The sequence below is a fragment of the Strigops habroptila genome, unplaced genomic scaffold (genome assembly GCF_004027225.2).
Source record: "Strigops habroptila isolate Jane unplaced genomic scaffold, bStrHab1.2.pri NW_022045617.1_ctg1, whole genome shotgun sequence".
NCBI lineage: Eukaryota > Metazoa > Chordata > Aves > Psittaciformes > Psittacidae > Strigops > Strigops habroptila.
Window position 1 is genome coordinate 29,311 of NW_022651095.1, and position 23,360 is coordinate 52,670.

A 23,360-nucleotide genomic window follows, 5' to 3' on the forward strand; every position below is an offset into this window, starting at 1 on the left:
ATGCTCCTACTCAATTATGATTTATTTCTTCTTTTTCCTTTTCAGCTTCCTTTTCAATTTTTCCCAACTGAGTAATGTCATATTCTATATCTGCAGTTACGTTTGGTATATGCACACAGCAGTGATCGGCTCTATCCTTGAGATATCCACAAACACCGTGTTCTTTCAACAACCATTTCACTGTTTCTTTAGCCTGATTGGTGCGACAGGGAGAGGCTTCTGGCCATCCAGAAAAGGTGGCAACCCCTACTAACAAGTATCGGTATCCCTGTGTCTTGGGTAATTCCACAAAATCAATTTGCCAATAGTCACCCGGCTCCATACCTACTCTGATATGTCCCATTTCTACTTTCCTTCTGACTACTGGATTGTTTTTCAAACAAATTTCGCATTTAGATCCTATGGATTTTGCCATTGTTAACATCTGTGTAGAGATTATTCCTCGTTTTAAATATGTTACCAATGCCTCTGCCCCCCAATGACATTTTTGATGTTCGGTTTGTAAAATTGTCCGCATGATGGCAGGTGGTACCACCACTTGTCCAGTAGTGGTTACGTACCATCCTTCCGGATTCAGTCGAGCCTTTACTAATTCAGCTAATTTAACATCTTCTTCCAAGTATCTTGGTTTTTGGTTCATATAATTCTGTAATGGGCTTACCTTCGTTGGTACCAGGGCCATAACAGTCTGTACCTGTCGTGCAATTCTTCTAGCCATCCGATCCGCAAATGTATTTCCTTCGGCTATGTTAGAATTTCCTCCTTGATGTGCTTTACAGTGCGTGATAGCCACCTGTTCTGGTAATTGCACAGCAGTTATTAAATTCAGAATTTCCTCGTGGTATTTTATATTTGTCCCTTGTGAGGATAGGAGCCCTCGTTCCTTCCATAGAGTTCCATGTATATGGACCACACCAAATGCATATTTCGAATCTGTCCATATATTTACCCGCTTTCCTTTGCTCAGTTCTAAAGCTCTGGTGAGAGCTATTATCTCTGCCCGTTGTGCTGAAGTCCCTGGGGGCAGAGCTTTTGCTTCTATTAGGGCGTTTTGTGTGGTTACTGCATACCCAGCATAACGGACCCCACCTTCCACAAAACTGCTTCCATCAGTAAAAAGTTCCTGATCAGGTTGCTCAAGTGGGGTATCCTTCAAATCGGCCCTCGTCGCATATGTATATTCAGTCGTCTCCACACAATCGTGTTCTAATATGCCGTCCTCTGTATTTGTACCTAGAAAGGCTGCTGGGTTCAACAAGTTAGTTGTCTTTAGAGTCACATCATCTTGTTCAGTTAATACCGCCTGGTATTTCATCATCCGACTTGGGGATAGCCAGTACCCCCCTTTTTGTTCTAAAACAGTCATTACCATGTGTGGCACATATACATCAATATGTTTTCCTAAGGTCAATTTTCTTGCTTCTTGTATTAATGTCACTGTTGCTGCTACTGCTCGTAGGCACGATGGCCATCCAGCACTTACCGGATCCAGCTGTTTGGAGAAGTATCCTACTGGTCGCTTCCAGCTTCCCAGTCTCTGCATCAGGACTCCCAATGCCAATCTCTGTCTCTCGTGCACAAACAGCTGGAAGTCCTTAGTTAAATCCGGTAATCCCAGGGCAGGTGCTTTTATTAACGCTTCTTTTAGCTTTTTAAAAGCTTCCTTTTGGGACCCTTCCCAAACGAAGGTCTGAGATTTATGTGCCTCATATAAAGGTTTAGCTATCAGTCCATAGTCCGATATCCATAACCTGCACCAACCCACCATTCCAAGGAATTTTCTCAGTTCATGTAAATTCCGAGGCTCTGGAATAGCACAAATTGCCTTTATACGATCAATTCCCAACCTCCGTTGTCCCTGGGAGATTTCACAGCCCAAATACATTACAGTAGTGCAGGCAATCTGGGCCTTCTCCCTCGAAACCTTGTATCCATTTAGTCCCAATTGATTCAGAATCTCTATTGTTACTCGTATGCACAGTGATTCTTGTTCAGTTGCAATAAATATGTCATCTACATACTGCAACAAAAGGTATTGTGTCCTTGGTACCTGAATTTTTCCTTGAGTTACCCAGAGTTCCAACTCTTTCACTAGCTGATTTCCAAAAAGTGTCGGGCTATTCTTGAATCCTTGTGGAAGTCTCGTCCAGGTTAACTGAGTCTTACGTCCATTGTGTGGGTTTTCCCATTCAAAGGCAAAGAGTTTCCTACTGCTTTTGTCAAGGGGAATGCAGAAGAAAGCATCTTTCAAATCAATTACTGTAAACCATTTATATTTCTCCTTTACAGATGTCAACAATGTATATGGATTAGCCACTACCGGATAGATATCCTTTGTTATTTCATTTATTGCCCTTAAGTCCTGTACTAACCTGTATTCACCATTTGGTTTCTTTACTGGAAAAATTGGTGTATTATATTCTGATTCACATTCTTCTAAAATTCCAAATTTTTTAAAAAAAATTTCTCAATTGTTTTTACTATCCCATATCGTGCTTCTAATCTTATGGGATGTTGTTTTATCCGTACCTGTCTTGCCCCTTCTTTCAATTCCACTACTACCGGCTGAGCTATCTTCGATTTTCCCGGAATTTCTGTTTCCCAAACTGTGGGAATCACTGCTTCCTCTACTTCCCTAGGTATTCGGGCCTTTGGACTGTCCTTTAACACTAGTATCTGTCCGGATTGTGATTCCGGTACCTGCATAATCAATTCTCCATTTTCAAAAATAATTTTGGTGTTTAATTTTGATAATAAATCTCGTCCCAACAGGGAAACAGGACAGTCCGGCATGTATAGAAACTCATGTATCAATTCCTTTCCCCCAAACCGTAATTCCAGGGGTCGCATGAATGGCCGCACTTCCTCTCTCCCTGTGGCCCCTATTATTGTGGCAGTCTTATTCCCTATTTTCCCATACAGGTCATTTAACACAGAATAAGCTGCACCAGTATCGACTAAAAATTGTACCTCCTCTTCCCCCAGCTGTATTTTCACTAGTGGTTCACCCTTTTCTGATTCTAGTCAGCTCTGACTCCCATATTCTCCCAGAACCATGGCTTTTGCTACCTCGGATTCCCCGAAGGAGTATCCAGGTTGTGGGTTCTGTCTCAGTCTCTGAGGGCATTCATTTTTCCAATGCCCCTCCTATTTACAATAGGCACATTGATTAATGCCTAATCTGCCTGATCCTGACCCTGAATTATTAAATGTTTCAAATCCTCTTCCTCGCCCACGCATTATTCCTCTACCTCTTCCCCTATTACCTGGGGCACCTTGTCCTCTGCCTTGTATTATAGCCAATAAATTTCGCTGCTGCCTCTGAGCACCGTCTCTTTCTCGGTTATTATACGCTTTCCAAGCTGTTTCCAGCAGCTTATCTAAATCACGTAACTCAGCACCCTCTAATTTCTGCAATTTCTTCCTGATATCATACTGAGATTGCCCTAAGAAAATTAGAGCCAGCTGAGCCTTAGTCTGTTCCATTTCTACATCCAGATCCGTATATTTCCTGGCCACTTCTTTAAGTTGCTTCAAAAACACGGACGGAGATTCTGTCCTTTCCTGTCTGACATTATATAACTTTGACCAATTTATTGTTCTTGGCATAAGCCCCAGTGGATTGTTTCCAAAGCACCAAATCTCCCGGGGAAAAAGGAATCTTAACATACACAGGTCCCTCTGCTCCTACTCCCTGACGGAGCGGCGCCCATAATACACTGGACGTTTGAATCCTTGCCTCTTTACCCTGCATATCTCGCTGTCGGGTCCGATGTGAAATTGGGGTGACGGGATATTCCCGTTCTTCTCTACATTCACATCCTTTATTTACTTCTAGGTTCTCATCATCAACGTCATCCCTTACTTCCCCGCTTTTTAGAGCAGGTGGGGCTGACGGAGCTGATGGGGCTATCAACAAATCAAAATCATCATCCTCTCTCTGATGTTGCAAAACATTATTCACAGCCATGCATCCCATGCATTTCTTCTCACCCACACAGCCCTTACATTCACTCGATTTTGTACTAACAACCATTATTCCACACGCCTTTCTCCATTCATCATTGTTTCTTAATATAAAGAATAGTTCCATGTATGGGACCTCGTCCCATTTTCCTTCCCGTTTGCAAAATAACATTAATTGCATAATCGAATCATAGTCTTAAGTTCCATTCTCCGGCCAGCGGACTTGATCCTCTAATTCATACAAATACAGACAAATTAAATTACAAAATATAAAAATATACTGAATAATTTACCAGACCAGACCACTGTTGCCGAACCTGCAGGGCTTTCGCCACTGTCTGACGGACGGCGCCTAGGCTTTCCTTGGAGCTCCGTAGCCCAACCACGCACAGCTTTCGCCGTGTCTAACAGGCAGGCTTTTACCAGACCAGGAAATGGTACCAATACCAGATAATAAAGCACCGCCTCTTACCAATGCCGTTGGTCCGTCGAGAGCACCGGAGGTCGGTCGCGGTCGATGGCTCCCTGAGAATCACTTGGTGCCGGCTGGAGCTGAATCGATGCGCGAGCCACCTCAGCAATGCTCGCGAGGTCCCACCTGGGTCGCCAAAACTGTTAGCCAAGAGAAGAACACATAACCACTCTAAGGAGGTTATATGTGATGCTTTATTTCGAGGCCCAGGGAACCAGGGGTATGCACCCAAATCTGGTTCCAAAGACCGTCACAATGCGCCCGCAATTTATCCTACTGAGATTTCACAATCTAATGTATATTCAACAGGTTACATCCTCCTCTCATACATATGTATTTAGAAATTGCATCATCTCCTGATTACATCATCAGTTGTTTCTGTGCTTGTGCAGCCCCCTTCTGGTGGTCGTCAGGATGAAGTAAGTAGTCTTCCTCAGATGAAGTAAAACGTCTTCCTCGCTATGTCCTTTTTACCTTTTAGAGTCCTGGATAAATCCCAACGATTGTGCTTGCGCCAGTATTCTTCTCTCTCCCCTCGACTGGTTCTTAGTATACAACTCTGTTTCTTAACACAACTAAAAGTTCTACTTGAATAATCTTTAAAGTACTGTTCCTACCAAACCACCACCTTATAAGGATATCGCTTGAATAGTCTCATAAATCTACGTCCACATCCTAGGTACTAGGCCTTTCTGACCTAGTAACAAACTTAACAAAACACAAATTAACCAAATCAGTAAGGCTAAATACTATATATATATTGATTAAAACTTGATTAAACTTCTGTTAATCAAACGTTATGATTTCTAACATTGGGAATATTTGGAGGATTGTTAATTATTCCATGTATGATTCCATGTTTCACTAAGCTAATACATGCAGTTGTACAAAACATGCAATTAACTGTCATGCCGTTGGAACCAAACAAGGAAGAAACTTACCCATTAATGATATTAAAACCTAAAACGACTTCAATGTTATCCGCAGCTCGTAAAGCAGTTATTGAATTGGAAGCCAAGACACGAATCAATAATTTACACAAAAACAAAGGGGGGAATTGTGAGGAACATAGGAGTGATTTGTGTCAACAAATAGGAAATATTAGTGATTATTATGTGTAAAAGAATATGATAAATGTCCCTGTCGACATCACAGTAAGAGGGAAGAAGGGATAAGGGAATAATTCCTTGGTTAATCACACAATTGCTGAAAGAAATGTTTTGTTCCTTGTTTGGTTGCTTAGATGCTTTTAAGGGGTTAGGAAATGTATTCTGTTATTGAATGTTGTGGAACCTAACCATATAAAAATGGAATGTGTGAGGGCTAAGATGGTGATAAGACTCGTGATGGACATCTGTAATGTATATAGTTCCTATGTTTGCAATGTTTTTTTTGCAAGGTCGTTTGGCAGGCATTGCAGCATACCAGCCTAAAACCGGTCGGGCCGGTTTTGTTGCTAGCCGAAGCAGGAGAAGTTCAGGACACGCCTATCCCTGGGAGGTCGCTGCTAGCCGAGGCGGGAAAAGTCCGAAGCGGGAAAGTTTGAGACACGCCTATCCCTGAAAGATATATAAACCAGGGGCGGGAACTGTGGGGTGTGCGTCTTGGTGGGCAGAGACTCCCGGCGCACCCAGCGCTGTTTGCTTGCCTTTATTCGTTTAATAAATTCTAAAAATCCCATTTGGGACTCGATTAATTTATCACAAACCCAGTAACCAAAGCCCACGCCTCACAACCCCGATTTTGTGCCAGGGGCCGCCGCTTCTGCCCGGTCAAACCCCCACCCCCCCCGCCAGCGAGAGGGTGTCCTCGGAAGAGTGGGGGAAAGTGGAACAAAAACCCCCAAAACCCCAAAATCCCCACCAAAAAACAAAACAAAACAAAAGAAACAAACAAAAAAAGAAAACCCTCAACCAAACAAACCCCAAGAAACCTACCCAACCCAAGCCACCAAACCAACACCAAATGAGTTGGCCAGCTTGATTTCTACTTGCCAGGTTGTCACATAACTCACCCTATATACAATAGACCCTAGGTGCTCTGGTTAGGCTCTAGAGAGTACGGACTAATGCTAGCACGTCACAGAGAACAGGGACTTCAAGCTACATAGCTTCTAATTTCTAAGCTAACACAGCATCCCATGCTAATGTAGAGGCTTAGTTCTTGACTCAAGATGTCCCAATAGAGAACTGCTCCATAATCAAACACAAAACAGAGACAGATTCAGTAAAACTGAAGACAATCTGCACCGTGGGGCTGTTTCCCCGGGGGGTCAGGGGCTGCTGGGGCAGCCGATCCCCGGCACCCAGGAGGGGTCAGAGGGGGCGGGTGACTCTGAGCCAGGCTTTGGCTCCTGGAGCCACTCCTTGTGCCGGAGCCTGGCCACGCCCCTCCCGCCCCTTATTTGCATACAGCGCGCCCCCCGGGCCAGGGCCCAGCCCCCATCGCACCCCAAAAGCCCGGCCTGGGGCACGGAGCCTGGGATCGCGCCCGAGCCCCAAAATCCCCTGACAGGGGTTCCCTGCAGACCCCACCAAAACTCCATCCTTCAGGTGCCATCGGGTCATTTCTCCTGTTAATTCCTGAGTCCTCATGACAAATAAGGGAATAAAGTTGGGATAAGCCCAGGACGGCAGGGGCCCCTGCCTCAGTATCTATCCCGCAGTGGGTCTGTTCCTGGTTCAAGGAATGCAGAGAGGCAGCGCTGCCCGGATTTACCACTGATTTAATAGAGATTTGCTGGGAAGGAAGGAGATTCTATTTAATAAGGGTCAGGACTGAGAAAACGCTCCCTGCTCATGGCAAGATGGGAATAAAAAAACTGATAAACCCCCAATTTACTGGATTTGGGCGGTGGTGACCCCTACAGCACCCCTAGAACATCCTCAGGAAAGGGGAATGGGAAAGGGAAGGGGAAGGGGAAGGGGAAGGGAGAAGGAAAATCAAAGGAGGAAGGGAAAGGAGGAAGGGAAGGGAAGGGAAGGGAAGGGGAAGGGGAAGGGGAAGGGGAAGGGGAAGTAAAAGCAAAGGAAAGGGAAGGGAAGGGAAAGGGAAAGGAAGGGGAAGGGGAAGAAAAGAGAAAGGGAAAAGGAAAGGGAAAGGTGAAGAGGAAGGGAAGGGAAAGAGGAAGGGAAGGGAAAGGGAAAGGGAAAGGGAAAGGGAAAGGGAAAGGGAAAGGGAAAATGAAAGGGAAAGGAAAAAGGAAAAAGGCAAGGGAAAGGGAAAGGAAAACGGAAAGGGAAAGGGAAAAGGAAAGCAAAGGGAAAGGAAAAAGGAAAAAGGAAAGGGAAAGGAAAAAGGAAAGGGAAAGGAAAAATAAAGCAGGAAAATAAAGCCTCCTTTCCAGTGTCTAAAGCCTCCCTTTGGCTTTCCAAAGTCTTAGGTTTCACTTCTAAAGCCTCAGGTTTCACTTCTAAAGCCTCGTTTGCTGGGTCCAAAGGCTCATGTTCAGTTTACAAAGTCTCCTTTCCAGATTCCAGGATGTCATGTTTAGGATCCAACCAGGCATTTCAAATTCTGCAGTTGAAAGACTCATTTGGAGGCTCCAAACCCTCATTTTAAGGTACAAACTGCTCATTTAGGTATCTGTCCTGGTTTTGTCTGGAATAGAACTAACTCTCTTCCCTGTAGCTGGTGCAGTGCTGTGTTCTGGCTTTATGCTGGGAGTAACGCTGGTAACACACCGATGGTTTAGTTGTTGCTCAGTAGCGCTTACCCCAAGCAAGCACTTTTCACTCTCCCATGCTCTGCAGTGAGGAGGGGCACAAGAATCTGGGAGGAACCACAGACAGGACACCGGACCTGAACTAGCCAAAGTGGTATTCCATGGCTGTAGTTCTGGTCACTGCTGTTTCCATGCCACAGGCAGATTCTCAGTCTGCAGCTGAGGGTTGCTTTTCTCCAGGGGGGTCTTGTCTGGGGATGGGGCGGGAGGAGCTGGCCATGGCTGCCCGCGCTGTCGGGTCTGGCCATGGGACCGAGTGTTGAGCCGGAGAGATTTGTGTTCATAGCTAATAGTGCACAGTGTAGGGAACGCAGGAATCTTGTTTGTTTGTTTTCCATGCAGATTGAAATAAAAGGAAGCACTTGATGGATGGAGCCACCCCTTTATTGCAGGATTGCAGGATGAAGAATGCTGCGAGTGTGCGGAGTGCGGGGGAGCACAGGGTGGCTGCTGCGGAGCCCAGCGGTTTGTCTCCCAGCGAGACTGATTCTGCAGGTCCCCAAAGGCTCCCCGAGCCGCGTTACCCAAGACCAGCCCCCGAGAGCAGCACGGAAGGGCTGGATCCAGCTCTCCGCGGGTCGGGAGTGGGGGGAAGGTTGCCCGCGATGAATAGCGGCGGCGCTGGGAGAGCGGGTGGGACAGGGTCCGGGCACCGCCGGGACGCGGGGAGGCCGCAGGGAAAAGGGATTGAGCGAGGAACAGGCCTCCCGCGGTGGGCTCGGACGGGGAGCGCCGCGGTCCCAGCGCCGCGGTTCGGCCGCGGGGATGCTGCAGCCGGGCGGGGGGCGCACGAGCCCGCTCGCGGGGCTGGGCAGGGCCCGCTCCGCCGTTCCACGGGCTCCCGCGGCCACGAGCCCCCCCGTGCCGGCCGCTCCATCCGGTGGCAGCAGGCGCGCGGGGCGCGCGGTGGCAGAGCCGTTGCGAGCAGCGGCAGCAGCAGCAGCAGCATTTGCAGCAGCGGCAGCGGCAGCATTCGCGGCAGCAGCAGCAGCTGTCGCGGCAGCAGTCGCGGCAGCGGCAGCGGCAGCAGCAGCAACAGGTCCGGCGGCGGCAGCAGCTCTCAGCGGCTCGGAGCCCTCTCTCCGCTGCTCCCCGCGATGGTGCCCCCCGCCCAGCCCCCGACCCCATCTCCCGGCCGCCCCGCCAGGGCTCGCCGCGCCGCTCGGCTCTCCCGGTACTGGCCGTGGCGGCGCTGGGCGAGCCGCCGCCGCTGGGTCTGCCGAGGCAGCTCCGCCCCCTGGCGCTCCCCGGCCCGCCCCCAGCCTCCGCTCCGCCCGGAGCTGGCCGGGGGCCGCCACCACAGATGGGGGCCCGGCGCGGCGCGGAGCAGCCGGTCCGCGGCCGCTCCGTCCCCGCCCCGCAGCCGCCCGGCCGCCGCGACCCCCGAGCCCCCGGTGCGCGATGCGGCTGCGGGGGTACCGGCACCGGGAGCGCGGTCGGTCAAGGTGCCCATGGTGCTGCTGACACGGCTTGACCCATCCGCCTATCTGCGGTCCGCGACCGGCGGGGAGCGGCACGCCGCGGAGCCTTAGCAGGGGAAGGCCGGTAACGACCCCGCTCCGCTCGGCCCAGAGCAGCCGGTGGGGGCCAGCGGAGGCCCCGCGCGTAGCAGTAGCAGCCGCGTCCGGCGCACGGGTAAGGAGAAGGAGCCCCTGGAGCGGCTTTATCGTGTGGAACCGCTGCTGGGGAGAGGTGGCTTCGGCTCCATCTACTCGGGGGTCCGCCTGTCCGACGGCGCCCCGGTAAGTGGCGGGGCCGGCGGCGGGGCGGGGAGGCGGCGCGGCGGGGGCCAGCTCAGCCCAACGCTGCCCTTGACTTGCAGGTGGCGATCAAACGGGTGGCTCGGGAGCGCATCTCCTCATGGGGCGAGCGGGTGAGTGCGCGGGGCCACCGGGACAGCGCGGGGCAGGGCGGGCGGTGGGGCCAGAGGGGGAATACCGGGCCAGCGCGAGGGGAGCAGGCGTGGAGTCACCGGGGGATGCAGAGCATCCTGGGCAGGGGGTGCCCAGTACTGGTGAGGTTGGGCAGGGGGGCACCAGAGCATCCCCGGGGCAAGGGGAGGCACCTGGGAACAGGGGGGCCGGGCAGGGAGGCATCAGAGCATCCCAGGCAAGGAGGCACAGGATCCCCGGTGCAGCATCAGCCCCGCTGATGGCATTGTGGTCCCCCTGCAGCCCAGTGGCACTCGCATTCCAATGGAGATAGCAATGATGAGGAAGGTGCGCTCCGGCTGCAGTGCCATCATCCAGCTCCTCGATTGGTTTGAGCTGCCCAACTGCTTCCTGTTGGTGCTGGAGCGTCCAGACCCATCGCAGGATCTCTCTCGCTTCATCAAAGAGTGGAGGGTCTTGCCTGAGGATCTGGCGTGGGGCATTTTCATGCAGGTGTTGGTGGCTGTGCTGCACTGCCACGGCTGCGGTGTCCTGCACCGAGACATCAAGCCCAAGAGCATCGTTCTCAACCTGGGCATGGGAGAAGTCAAGCTTATTGTCTTCGGCTGCAGCACCTTCCTTAGGGACACGGTGTACACCAAATTTAGCGGTGAGCCCACAGCCGACGGTGACCCCAGTACCAGGCAGTTGGTGAACAAGAGTCACGTGCTGGGCTGGGGTGGTGGGTCACACTGAGTGTGTGTCTCCCGTCCTTGGGCCCACCGGTGCATCCCCCACATCCCTGGGGATGCTCGGGTGAGGATCCGGGAGCAGGCAGCATCCACCTGATGAGCTGCACCTGTATCCTGTTGTAGGAACACCTGTGTACTACCGCCAGAGTGGTTCCACTACCACTGCTACCACGGCCGTCTGGCGGTGATCTGGTCCCTGGGTGTGCTGCTTTATGAGATGATCTGCACGGTCGTCCCCTTCCGGCGCTGCAAGGACATCATCCGCGGGCAGCTCTTCTTCCGGCGCCAGATCTCTGCCGGTGGGTACCCGGTTTTGCAGCAGCAGGGGGAGAATGGGATTTGGGAGGTGGCAGCTGATCTGCCTTGGTCAGCTGGAGGAGGTGGCACATGTCCTGCCATCCTGCTCTCCTCCAAAACGGATCATGGAGCGGGAGGTTCGGGTGCGGCTCTGAGCACACCCAGGCCTGGACGCTGCGGACAGTGGCACAAGGTGGGCAGGAGCCTCCTGCAACTGAACAGTGGTTCCCCGGGTTCTCCCCAGAATGCCAGCACCTCATCAAGTGGTGCTTGTCCATGTGCGCTTGTGACAGACCATCCCTGGAGGACATCTTCAACCACCCTTGGCTGCAAAGATCCTCCTGCCCCAGGAGCCAGCAGCCGGGCAAGTAAGTGGGGGGTGCTTTTTGGGGGGGGTGTGGTGTTTGAGGGGTTTGGGGTTTTTGGGGGGCTTTGCAGTTTTTGCGGAGAGTTGGTGGCTTTGGGGTTTTTGGGGGTTTTGGAGTTCTGTAAGGTTGGGCGTTTATTGGGGGATTGGGTGTTTTCTGGGGACTGGTGCAGTTTTTGGGGGGGTTGCAGGGATTGGTTTCTGGGGTCCTTGTAGGGCATTAGGTATCAGAAGGACAGCTCACGAGAGTTCATTCTCCTCCCTGTAGCTGGGGTAGTGCTGAGGGTGGGCTTTAGTCTGAGGATAACGCTGGTAACACACCCGTGGTTTAGTTGTTGCTCAGTAGCACTTACCCTGAGCAAGGCTGATTCAGTCTCTCATGCTCTGCAGTGAGGAGCAGCACAGGAAGCCAGAGGAGCAGAGACATGATGTGGTGGCAGAACAACAGACAATGCAGCTACTCCAACACCAGCCACAAGCACTGGGGCTATTCCAACCACAGCGACAGGCACTGCTGGTATTCCAACCACAGCAAAAAACACAACAGCTACTACACCCCTAGGCCCAAACTCTGCGGCTTCTAGAACACCAGTGACAGGCACTGTGGCTGCTACATACAAACAACAGGCATAAACATTGCAGCTATTCCAACTACTGCAACAAGCAGAGCAGCTGCTTCAGTGCCAGCCACAGCAATGTGGCTACTCCAATATCTGAGACAGACACTTGCGGCTACTCCAACCTCATTAAGCAGCAGTGAGGTTTCTCCACCTGAAGCCACAAGCACTGGGGGTACTCCAATTACCGCGACAGACACATCAGCCACTCAAACGCCAAAGACAGGCGCCGTGGCTACTACGACCCCATATACATGAACTGTGGCTATAATCCAATCCCAGCCACAAGCACCGCAGCTACTCCACCACCAGTTTGGTGCTCCACAGCTACTTCAACTCTGGGAAGGAGCACTGCCACTTCTCCAAGGCCTGCAATGGATACAGTGGCTACGTCAACCCCAGCCGCAAGCATGGCAGCTACTCCAGTGCCAGCCACAAGCACTGCAGCCTCTCCAATGCCAGTGACACACACCATCGTTATTCCAACCCCATCAACAAGCAGTGAGGCTTCTCCAACCCAAGCCTTAAGAACTGTGTCTACTCCAACCAGGGTGACAGGCACATCGGCTACGCCATTGGCTACGCCAACACACAAGGACAGGTGCTGTGGCTACTACAACTCCAGCGACATGCACGACAAGTATTCCAACCATGGCAGAAAGCACTGCAGCTGCTCCAACGCCAGCCACAAGCACTGCAGCTACTACATACCAACAACAGGCATAAACATTGCAACTATTCCAACCACTGCAACAAGCACTGCAGCTACATCAGTGCCAGCCACAGCTGGAGCTGATGGGGCTATTCCAATATCTGAGACACACACTGCTGCTACTCCAACCCCATCGACAAGTAGTGAGATTTCTCCAACCCTGGCCATAAGAACTGTGTCTACTCCAACCATGGCAACAGGTACATCAGTTACTTCAACACCAGGGCAGGTGCTGTGGCTACTACAGCTCCAGCAACATGCACTGCAGGTATTCCAACCCTGGCAACAAGCACTGCAGCTACTTGAGCGCCAGCCACCACTGTGGCTACTCCAACCCCATTGATGAGCAGTGAGGCTTCTCCAACCCACAGCCACAAGCAGTGCGGGTACTCCAAGTACTGCAACAGACACATCAGCCACTCAACTGCCAAGGACAGGCAGTGTTGGTACTATAAGCCCATGCACTGTGGCTAATTGAGACCCAGGCACAAGCACTGCAGCTACTCCACCGCCAGTTCTCTGCTCTGCAGCTACTCTAACTCTGGGAGGGAGCACTGCCGCTACTCCTAAGGCTGCAACATATGCAGTGGCTTTGTAAACGCCAGCCACAAGCACTGCAGCTACTCCAGTGCCAGCCACAAGCACTGCAGCCTCTCCAACGCCGGTGACACACATTGCTGTTACTCCAACCCCATCAACAAGCAGTGAGGCTTCTCCAACCCAAGCCATAAGAACTGTGTGTACTCGAACCAGGGTGACAGGCACATCGGATATGCCAACACCAAAGACAGGTGCTGTGGCTACTACAACTCCAGCAACATGTACTAGAGGTATTCCAACTATGGGAAGAAGCAGTGAGGCTTCTCCAACACCAGCCACAAGCACTGTGGCTGCTCCAATGTCAGCCACAAGCACTACGGCTGCTCCAACCTCAGAGACAGGGACTGCGACTACTACATGCCAACAACAGGCATAAACACTGCAGCTATTCCAACCACTGCAACAAGCAGAGCAGCTGCTTCAGTGCCAACCACAGCAAAGCGGCTACTCCAATGCCTGTGGCAGACACTGTGGCTACTCCAACCTCATCGACAAGCAGTGAAGCTTCTCCAACCCAAGCCACAAGCATGCGGGTTCTCTAAGTACCGAGATAGACACATCGGCTGCTCAAACACTAAGGACAGGCACTGTGGCTACTACAACCATTTCAACATGCACTGTGCCTAAGCCAATCCCAGCCACAAGCACTGCAGCTAATCCAACACCAGTTTTCCGCCCAGAAGCTACTCCAACTCTGGGAAAGAGCACTGCCGCTACTTGCAGGCCTGCAACATATACAGTGGCTACGTCAACCCCAGCCACAAGCCCTGCAGCTACTGCAGTGCCAGCCACAAGCACTGCAGCCTCTCCAACGCAGGTGACACACACTGCTGCTACTCCAACCCATCCCCTCCTTTCCTTCTCCTTCTCCTTCTCCTTCTCCCTTCCTTTCCCTTCCCTTCCCTTCCCTTTCCCTTCTCCCTTTCCCTCCCCTTTCCCTTCTCTCTTTCCCTTCCTTTCCTTTCCTTTCCTTTCCTTTCCTTTCCTTTCCTTTCCTTTCCTTTCCTTTCCTTTCCTTTCCTTTCCTTTCCTTTCCTTTCCTTTCCTTTCCCCCTACTCTCCTCTCCCCTCCTCTCCTCTCCCCTCCTTTCCCCTCCTTTCCTTTCCCTTCCTTTTCCTTTTCCTTTTCCTTTTCCTTTTCCTTTTCCTTTTCCTTTTCCTTTTCCTTTTCCTTGTCCTTGTCCTTTTCCTTGTCCTTTTCCTCTTCCTTTTCCTTTTCCTTTTCTTTCCTTTCCCCTCCTTTCCTTTTCCCTCCTTTTCCTTTTCCTTTTCCTTTTCCCTTCACCACCACCTTCTCCATCTCCTTCCCTTTTTCTCTCTTTCCCCTTCTCCTTCCCTTCCCTTCCCTTCCCTTCCCTTCCCTTCCCTTCCCTTCCCTTCCCTTCCCTTCCCTTCCCTTCCCTTCCCTTCCCTTCCCTTCCCTTCCCTTCCCTTCCCTTCCCTTCCCTTCCCTTCCCTTCCCTTCCCTTCCCTTCCCCTTCCCCTTCCCCTTCCCTTCCCTTCCCTTCCCTTCCCTTCCCTTCCCTTCCCTTCCCTTCCCTTCCCTTCCCTTCCCTTCCCTTCCCTTCCCTTCCCTTCCCTTCCTCCTTTCCCTTCCTCCTTTGATTTTCCTTCTCCCTTCCCCTTCCCCTTCCCCTTCCCTTTCCCATTCCCCTTTCCTGAGGATGTTCTAGGGGTGCTGTAGGAGTCACCACCACCCAAATCCAGTAAATTGGGGGTTTATCAGTTTTTTTTATTCCCATCTTGCCATGAGCAGGGAGCGTTTTCTCAGTCCTGACCCTTATTAAATAGAATCTCCTTCCTTCCCAGCAAATCTCTATTAAATCAATGGTAAATCCTGGCAGCGCTGCCTCTCTGCATTCCTTGAACCAGGAACAGACCCACTGCGGGATAGATACTGAGGCAGGGGCCCCTGCCGTCCTGGGCTTATCCCAACTTTATTCCCTTATTTGTCATGAGGACTCAGGAATTAACAGGAGAAATGACCCGATGGCACCTGAAGGATGGAGTTTTGGTGGGGTCTGCAGGGAACCCCTGTCAGGGGATTTTGGGGCTCGGGCGCGATCCCGGGCTCCGTGCCCCAGGCCGGGCTTTTGGGGTGCGATGGGGGCTGGGCCCTGGCCCGGGGGGCGCGCTGTATGCAAATGAGGGGCGGGAGGGGCGTGGCCAGGCTCCGGCACAAGGAGTGGCTCCAGGAGCCAAAGCCTGGCTCAGAGTCACCCGCCCCCTCTGACCCCTCCTGGGTGCCGGGGATCGGCTGCCCCAGCAGCCCCTGACCCCCCGGGGAAACAGCCCCACGGTGCAGATTGTCTTCAGTTTTACTGAATCTGTCTCTGTTTTGTGTTTGATTATGGAGCAGTTCTCTATTGGGACATCTTGAGTCAAGAACTAAGCCTCTACATTAGCATGGGATGCTGTGTTAGCTTAGAAATTAGAAGCTATGTAGCTTGAAGTCCCTGTTCTCTGTGACGTGCTAGCATTAGTCCGTACTCTCTAGAGCCTAACCAGAGCACCTAGGGTCTATTATATATAGGGTGAGTTATGTGACAACCTGGCAAGGTAGAAATCTAGCTGGCCTCATTTGGTGTTGGTTTGGTGGCTTGGGTTGGATTGGTTTGTTGGGGTTTGTTTTGTTTGGTTGGGTTTTTTTGGTTTTTGTTTTGTTTTTTTTTTTTTTGGTGGGGGTTTTGAGGTTTTTTTCCACTTTCCCCCACTCTTCCCAGGACACCCTCTTGCTGGCGGGGGGGGTGGGGGTTTGACCGGGCAGAGGCAGCGGCCCCTGGCGTGAGATCAGGACTGTGCGGTGTGGGTTTTGGTTACTGGGTTAGGGGAGGGAGGGACGGGACGGGACGGGACTGTGTGTGCACAGCAGGGCGTGTGCTTTGGGGGTCGAGGTTGTTCCCCCGCATCATCACATCACTCGCCCTCGTTCCCTGTCATTGAGGCTGGTTTTGGTTGACACTGAAATACAGCAGCCGATGCGGCTGGGGTTCTGCAGATGCCGCAGCCTGCACCCACCCCCTGCGGCACGTGCACACGCAAAAGCACACACAAAAACACTCACGCACACATGTGCGCACACAGGCATGCACACGTGCACACACACACGCTCACATGTACGGACACACACACATGCAAGTACGCAAACACGTGCACACACACACGCACGCACACGAACACACACACATTGGTGCACACTTGCATGCACGTATGCACACATGCACGTGCACACACACATACACGCATGCATACACATGAACACACGCACACACGCACGCGCATACACACACGTGGACACACACGCGGACACACACGCAAGCATGCGCACACACACACAAACCCATGCGCATGCACACACACATCACACACGAAAACACACACACACACATATGAATGCACACGCACACACGCACACAAAGGCAAAAAAGCATACATGCATGCATGCACACACACGTGCACACACCCACACGCACATGTGTATACATGTGCACACACGCACACACACGCACATGTGTTCACGCACACATGCACACAAACACACGCACACACACACATGCACATGCATGTGCACACACGCGCACACACACACGCACTCTTGAACATGCACATACACGCACACACATGTGCACATGCACACACCCATGCACGTGCACACATTTAAACACTCGCACAAACCCACGCACATGCACACACATGCACACACAGATCGCACATGAACACACACATGCACACAAATGCACACACATGAACGCACACATGTACGCACGCACACATGCAATTACACACACAGGCACGCACGTACGCATGCACACATGCAAGTACACACACTCGCACACACGTACTGATACACACATGCAAGTGCACGCACGCACACACACGTGGACACACACACACACACACAGAGGCACACACGTGCTCACACACACATGCACAGGCTGGGACTGGGGAGGGGGCTTCGGTCCAGGCACATCTCGGGGGTTCCGCGTGCGCCCGCAGACAGACATGAACTGGGTTTGTTCCGCTGGTGGCAGCGCCGCCACCTTCTCTTTTGCAGCCGGCGCTGCCCAGCCCGCCCGCGGGCATTGCGCTCGGCCCCGGCACCCCCCACACCCCCCCAGCCCCCATCCCCAAAGGCAGAGCCAGAATATTGCCGGGCGGGAGAGACGGGCGGGCTCCCAGCCACGAGAAACAGGATCCAATGAAGGCAGACGGTAAAGGAGAGCGGGAGGGAGGGACGGGGAGGCCAAGACCAAGACCAGAACCCGAAAGAGAAAGGGAAGGAGAATACAAAAAGAAACAGGGTGCGTGTGTGTTTCTTTACACAGAAGACTTCCCACGTGGACGGGAGGGAGGTGGGGGAACGGGGCGGCGGGCAGGGCCAGCGGGCGATTGCTGCGGAGGGAGGGCGAGAGAGATGATAGATAGATAGATAGATAGATAGACAGACAGACACATAGATACATAGTTACATAGATACATAGATACATAGATATACACATACATAGATAGACAAATAAATACATAGATCATAGAATCATAGAATCATAGAATCATAAGGGTTGGAAAGGACCTTAAGATCATCTAGTTCCAACCCTCCTGCCATGGGCAGGGACACCTTGCCCTAAACCACGTGGTCCAAGACTCTGTCCAACCTGGCCTTGAACGCCGCCAGGGATGGCGCATCCACAACCTCCCTGGGCAACCCATTCCAGTGCTTCACCACCCTCACTGTAAAGAACTTCCTGCTTATATCTAATCTAAACTTCCCCTGTTTAAGTTGAACCCATACCCCCTTGTCCTACCACTACAGTCCCTAAGGAAGAGTCCCTCCCCAGCATCCTTGTAGACCCCCTTCAGATACTGGAAGGCTGCTATGAGGTTCTCCACGCAGCCTTCTCCAGGCTGAAACAGCCCCCAACTCTCTCAGCCTGTCTTCATACGGGAGGTGCTCCAGCCCTCTTATCATCCTCGTGGCCCTCCTCTGGACTCGCTCCAACAGCTCCATGTCTTTTTATGTTGAGGACACCCAGAACTGTACGCAGTACTCCAAGTGAGGTCTCACAAGAGCAGAGGGGCAGGATCGCCTTCTTCGACCTGCTGGTCACGCTTCTTTTGATGCAGCCCAGGATACAGTTGGCTTTCTGGCTGCAAGCACACACTGAAGCCAGCTCATGTTAATCTTCTCATCAACCAACACCCCCAAGTCCTTCTCTGCAGGGCTGCTCTGAATCTCTTCTCCACACAACCTGTAGCAGTGCCTGGGATTGCCCTGACCCAGGTGTAGGACCTTGCCACTTGGCTTGGTTAAACTTCCATAACGTTGGCATCGGCCCACCTCACAGCGTATCAAGGTCCCTGCTGGATGGCATCCCTTCCCTCCAGCGTATCAACTGAACACACCAGCTTGGTGTCGTCGGCAAACTTGCTGAGGGCGCACTCAATCCCACTGTCCATGTCGCCGACAAAGATGTTGAAGCAGAACTGGTCCCCAACACCGATCCCTGAGGGACACCACTCGTTACAGGTTTCCACTGGACATCGAGCCATTTACCCGCAACTCTTGCGTGCGGCCATCGAGCCAGTTTTTTTATCCACGCGAGTGGTCCACCTATCAATTGATGTCTCTCCAATTTAGAGACAAGGATGTCGTGCGGGACAGTGTCGAACGCTTTGCACAAGTCCAGGTAGATCACATCAACTGCTCTGCCCCTGTCCATCAGTTCCATGGCTCCATCATAGAAGGCCACCAAATTGGTCAGGCAGGATTTCCCCTTAGTGAAGCCATGTTGGCTGTCACCAACCACCTTGTTGTTTTTCATGTGCCTTAGCATGTTTTCCAGGAGAAACTGTTCCAAGATTTTGCCAGGCACAGAGGTGAGACTGACTGGTCTGTAGTTCCCTGGGTCTTCCATCTTCCCCTTCTTGAAAATGGGGGTTATATTACCCTTCTTCCAGTCATCGGGAACTTCACCTGACTTAGATAGTTAGATACTTAGATACATAGATAAAAATATGAATGAATGAATAAAAAAAAAAATAAAAAGAAAAAGCTTTAAAGCCCCCAAAACTGGATTCCATAAAAAGAAAGAAACGGATGAAGGAATAAAAGAATGAATTCATGAATGCATGAATCCATGAATGAATAATTCACCAACTCATTAATGAATCAATTGGCTGGACGGACGCAGAGCAGACCTAAAAGCGCGGGGGCGGAGGGAGAAGGGGAATCTATGAGCTGGAGGCCAGCTCGAGGCCACAGAACAGTGAGGTAGGTTCTGGGAAAAAAGAAAAAGCAGAGGCCAGGTCTGCCACTGTCACTGCCCCCACCACACCTCACCCTTCTCCCCCATAGCGAGCCGGGGGAGGCCAGGTCTACCCGGAGGCACGACGGGGGAGTAGCACTGGAGCTCAAAAGCAGCAGGTAGGGTGGTGAGCACCATGGCTCTACGGGAGCTCTGCTTGCAGGGGAGGGGCGTCACGCCTTGGACCCCTGGCCCTAAGGGCAGAGCTGTGCTGGGTGGGAGAGGAGCCAAGGGGACTTGCTCAGAGGAAGGGCTCTACATACAAGGGCTCACACGGGTAGTCCTGAGTTCTTCCTGCCACAGCAGTTTTGGGTTTAGTTTTCTCCCGTTCCCAGATCATATCCCTGCTACCTGGAGATTTCCTGCTGGAGGTGTTTCCCTCTCCCATGTCTTTCCCTGTGAGTGCTCACAGAGCTCATGTGAACTTCTCTGCACTCACGTTGGCCCTCCACAAACCTGCCTGTTTTTAAAGGAACTGCCTGGGCACATGTTCCTGTTTGCAGGTAGAGAAGGGCAGGTCAGACCAAGCCTGATGGATGATGCTGGTGCTGTCCATAGGCAGAGGAGTGGCTGACGGCACTTCACGATGCTCATATCAGACCTGCTGCTCACTCGAAGTTCCACCTCAGAAGTCTCATTAGACTTGTCAAGCATGAGAGCTCCTTTTCATTTCTACCCCCAAATTCATCACAAATAGGAAACGGAGAACACAGGCTCAGAAAAGCTCCTTCTTTTTATAGCAACCCCTGCCTTGAGCTTCCCCTTGGAAAGTCCCCTTGGAAATGTCCTGGGCTGATCTGGTGCTATGAGTAACCCTGACCCACACAGCACCCTCTCTACAGCAGCACCCTTCAGTTGCCCTGCTGGGGTCAATCCTTCCCCCCGAGCTTCTCCCCCAGTGTCGTGGGGAGCTCCCGGGCAGCCTGAGTGCTGACCCTGGCAGGCAGCAGAGTCCCTGCCCCGGCACACAGCCCCTGGGCTGCAGGGACCCTGCTTGCAAGGACAGTGCTGGGCACCCCTGGCTGCACACCCACATTCACACCCTGCAGCCAGCCCCGGGACAAGGGACCTGTCTTGTCCTGTCCCTCGCATGGTGCAGAGGGAAGCCCTGCTTTGGAGCGACCCCAGAGCACCCCTGGGTGCCCAGTGGCCATGGGCACAATGCTGCCGCCATCACAAAGCCGTGGCGGTCGCTGTGGAGATGCCCATTGTGACAGGGGTCTCCATGGTGAGTGTGGGCTATTTAAGGAGCGAGAGCCCTGCAGGAACCAGTGCAGAGGAGACCCCTCCCTGGGGAGGCTGCATCTCCCCTGGCTGCCCTGCGCATCCAGGTACGTGTTCTTTGAGTTTTCAATCCTAGTTTAGTGTTCGCTTGAAACACATTGTGGGTGCGTGCTCTAAAGGGAGGAGAAGCTGTCAGGAGATGTGCTGGTGCCATCCCAGCTGGAGGAGCAGGGGAGAGGTGAGGAGGAGGCCCTGGGCTTGTTGATGTGCTTGGAGCTCAGCTCTGGCTGCAGAGGTGCTGGGGGTGAAGCAGGAGCCTTGTGTGTGCAGGAGCTGCTGGTGTGAGAGGTGCTGAGAAGGTGTGAGGGCAGGAGCAGGCCCTGGGCAGTGCAGCTGCTGGTGCTGTCACTGGGAGCTCAGCACAAGGGGACCCACCTGGCTCCAGCAACGCGCGCGGAAGCCCACCAGGCATTGCGGAAGGCAGGAGGGGTCCCGGTGGGCTCTGGTAAAGGCCAGGCCAGCGCCGGGCATTGCGGAAGGCTCCAGTGCTCTGCTGCGCTCTGGCAATGCATTCTGGAAGGTGACAAAGGCCCTGGCAGGCGCAGGCATAGCCCAGAAGCCCACCGGGCATTGCGGAAGGTGGGAAAGAGCTGATGGGCTCTGGCCACCTCTGCAGAATCCTGACTGCGGCAATGCCCGCGGGAGCCCCTGTGCTCCCACAGCAACAGTGCCAGGACAGGAGCTGTTGCTGGGCCTCCCCTGCCCTTGGCAAGCACTGCCCCAGCCCCAGCAACACTCGGGAGCTGCGCTTCCTCAGCCAGATAATGCTGCTTCCAGCTCTGTGCCCATTCAAAGAGCCGAGCTCCAGGAGTGCAAACGTCCAGCCCCTGCTGCCACAGCAAAGGGGCCAGGACAGGGTCAGTGTTGGAAGCCAATTGGGAACTCAGCACCAGCAGCCGCTTGCTCAGCACCCGCGTGGGATGGGGAGGAGAATGGGAACAATGTAAAACCCATGGGTGGAGATGAGAACAGGTCAGGAACTAAAATCAAGTACAATGTAATATTAGTATTATTGTTATTAATAATAATGGAAACAACAAGGGGAGAGGTATGGAACCAAAAGGGGAAAGAAAGCACCAATAGCCAGCAGTGAGGCCCAATACAATTGCTCAGCACCCACTGAGCAACACCCAGCCCAACCTGAGCAGCGACCCGTCCCTTCTGGGTGACTCCCCCAGTTTCTGTGGCCTGAGGTGTAATGGGCCCCCCAGGCTGAAAAGCATTGATATTAGAGTGTATAATTTATGATAGTCTTATAGATATATTATAAAATCATATCTATTGTTATAATAGATATTTATTATAATTACATTACATTATAAGTTATTATATAAGTAAGTGAGGGTTAGAGTTAGGGTCAGGAATAGGGGTTTCATCAGGGATAGGGTTTAAGGTTAGGGGTTAGGGATTGATTTACGCCACAGCATCATGGCAGGGAGGGGACATGAGGAGTTTGGGGGATCCCAGTGGTGGTTTGGGGGCTCTGGGGATGTTTCAAGGTATCCATCGGGTGTTGTGGGTGTGGTTTGGGGTTTTTTTGAGATGTTACAGGGGTGTTTCTGGGTGTTATGGGGTGTTTTAGAATGGGCCACTAGAGCAGGTTGCTCCAAGCCCCGTCCAATGTCACTTTCAACACTGCCAGCTGTGGGACAGCCACAGCTTCTCTGGGCACCCTGTGCCAGTGTCCCACCACCCTCAATGGGAAGAATTCCTTCATAATGTCTGATCTAAATCTGCCCTCTTTCACTTTAAAGCCTTTCCCCCTTGTCCTGTCACTGCACGCCCTTGTAAAAAGCCCCTCTCCAGATTTGTTGTAGGCCCTGTTCAGGTATGGGCTTAGTAAGGTCTCCCTGGAGCCTTCTCTTCTCCAGGCTGAACACCCCCAGCTCTCTCAGCCTGTCTTCATCAGAGACGTGCTCCAGCCCTTGGAGCATCTTTGTGGCCCTTCCTAAGCCCATCATTGTAGGATCATAAGAGAAGAGAGGTTGGAAGGGACCCCAAGAGGTCTCAAGTCCAACCTGTCAGAAACAGGGTCAGAGCAAGTGGCTCAAGGCTTGATTCAGTCCCACTTGGAAAACCCCAAGGCCAGAGACTGCACAGCCTCTCTGGGGGACCTGATGCACCGCTTGCCTGAGCCTATGGGAACAAGGTTTCCTTATGTCCTGGCTGAACCTCTCCTCTGTTGCTATCCCCCATTGCCTTTTGTCCTCCCACCAGGCACCATGGTGAGGAGCCCGGCTCTGGATTCTCCATGTCCTCCTTGCCGGTACAGGCAGCCAGTCCCCAACAGCCTTCCCTTCCCAAGATCTCAGGTCCCCATCAGCCTTCCCTTCTTCCGGCTGGACAAGCCCAGCTCCCCCAGCCCCTCCCCACAGGCAGCATGCTCCAGTCCCTGC

At 52.5% G+C, this 23,360-nt stretch overlaps 1 protein-coding gene across 1 annotated transcript; it reads left to right on the forward strand.

Moving 5' to 3' along the window:
- Window positions 1-9,474: 9,474 nt before the first annotated feature.
- On the forward strand, window positions 9,475-14,286 carry LOC115603163 (serine/threonine-protein kinase pim-1-like). Its single transcript, XM_030474850.1, is given in 9 exon segments — window positions 9,475-9,703; window positions 9,803-9,904; window positions 9,985-10,035; window positions 10,337-10,703; window positions 10,909-10,920; window positions 10,923-11,084; window positions 11,327-11,450; window positions 11,840-11,967; window positions 12,545-14,286. Coding segments are annotated over 9 exon segments (1,086 nt in total). The 5' UTR covers window positions 9,475-9,613; the 3' UTR covers window positions 12,595-14,286.
- Window positions 14,287-23,360: the final 9,074 nt, after the last annotated feature.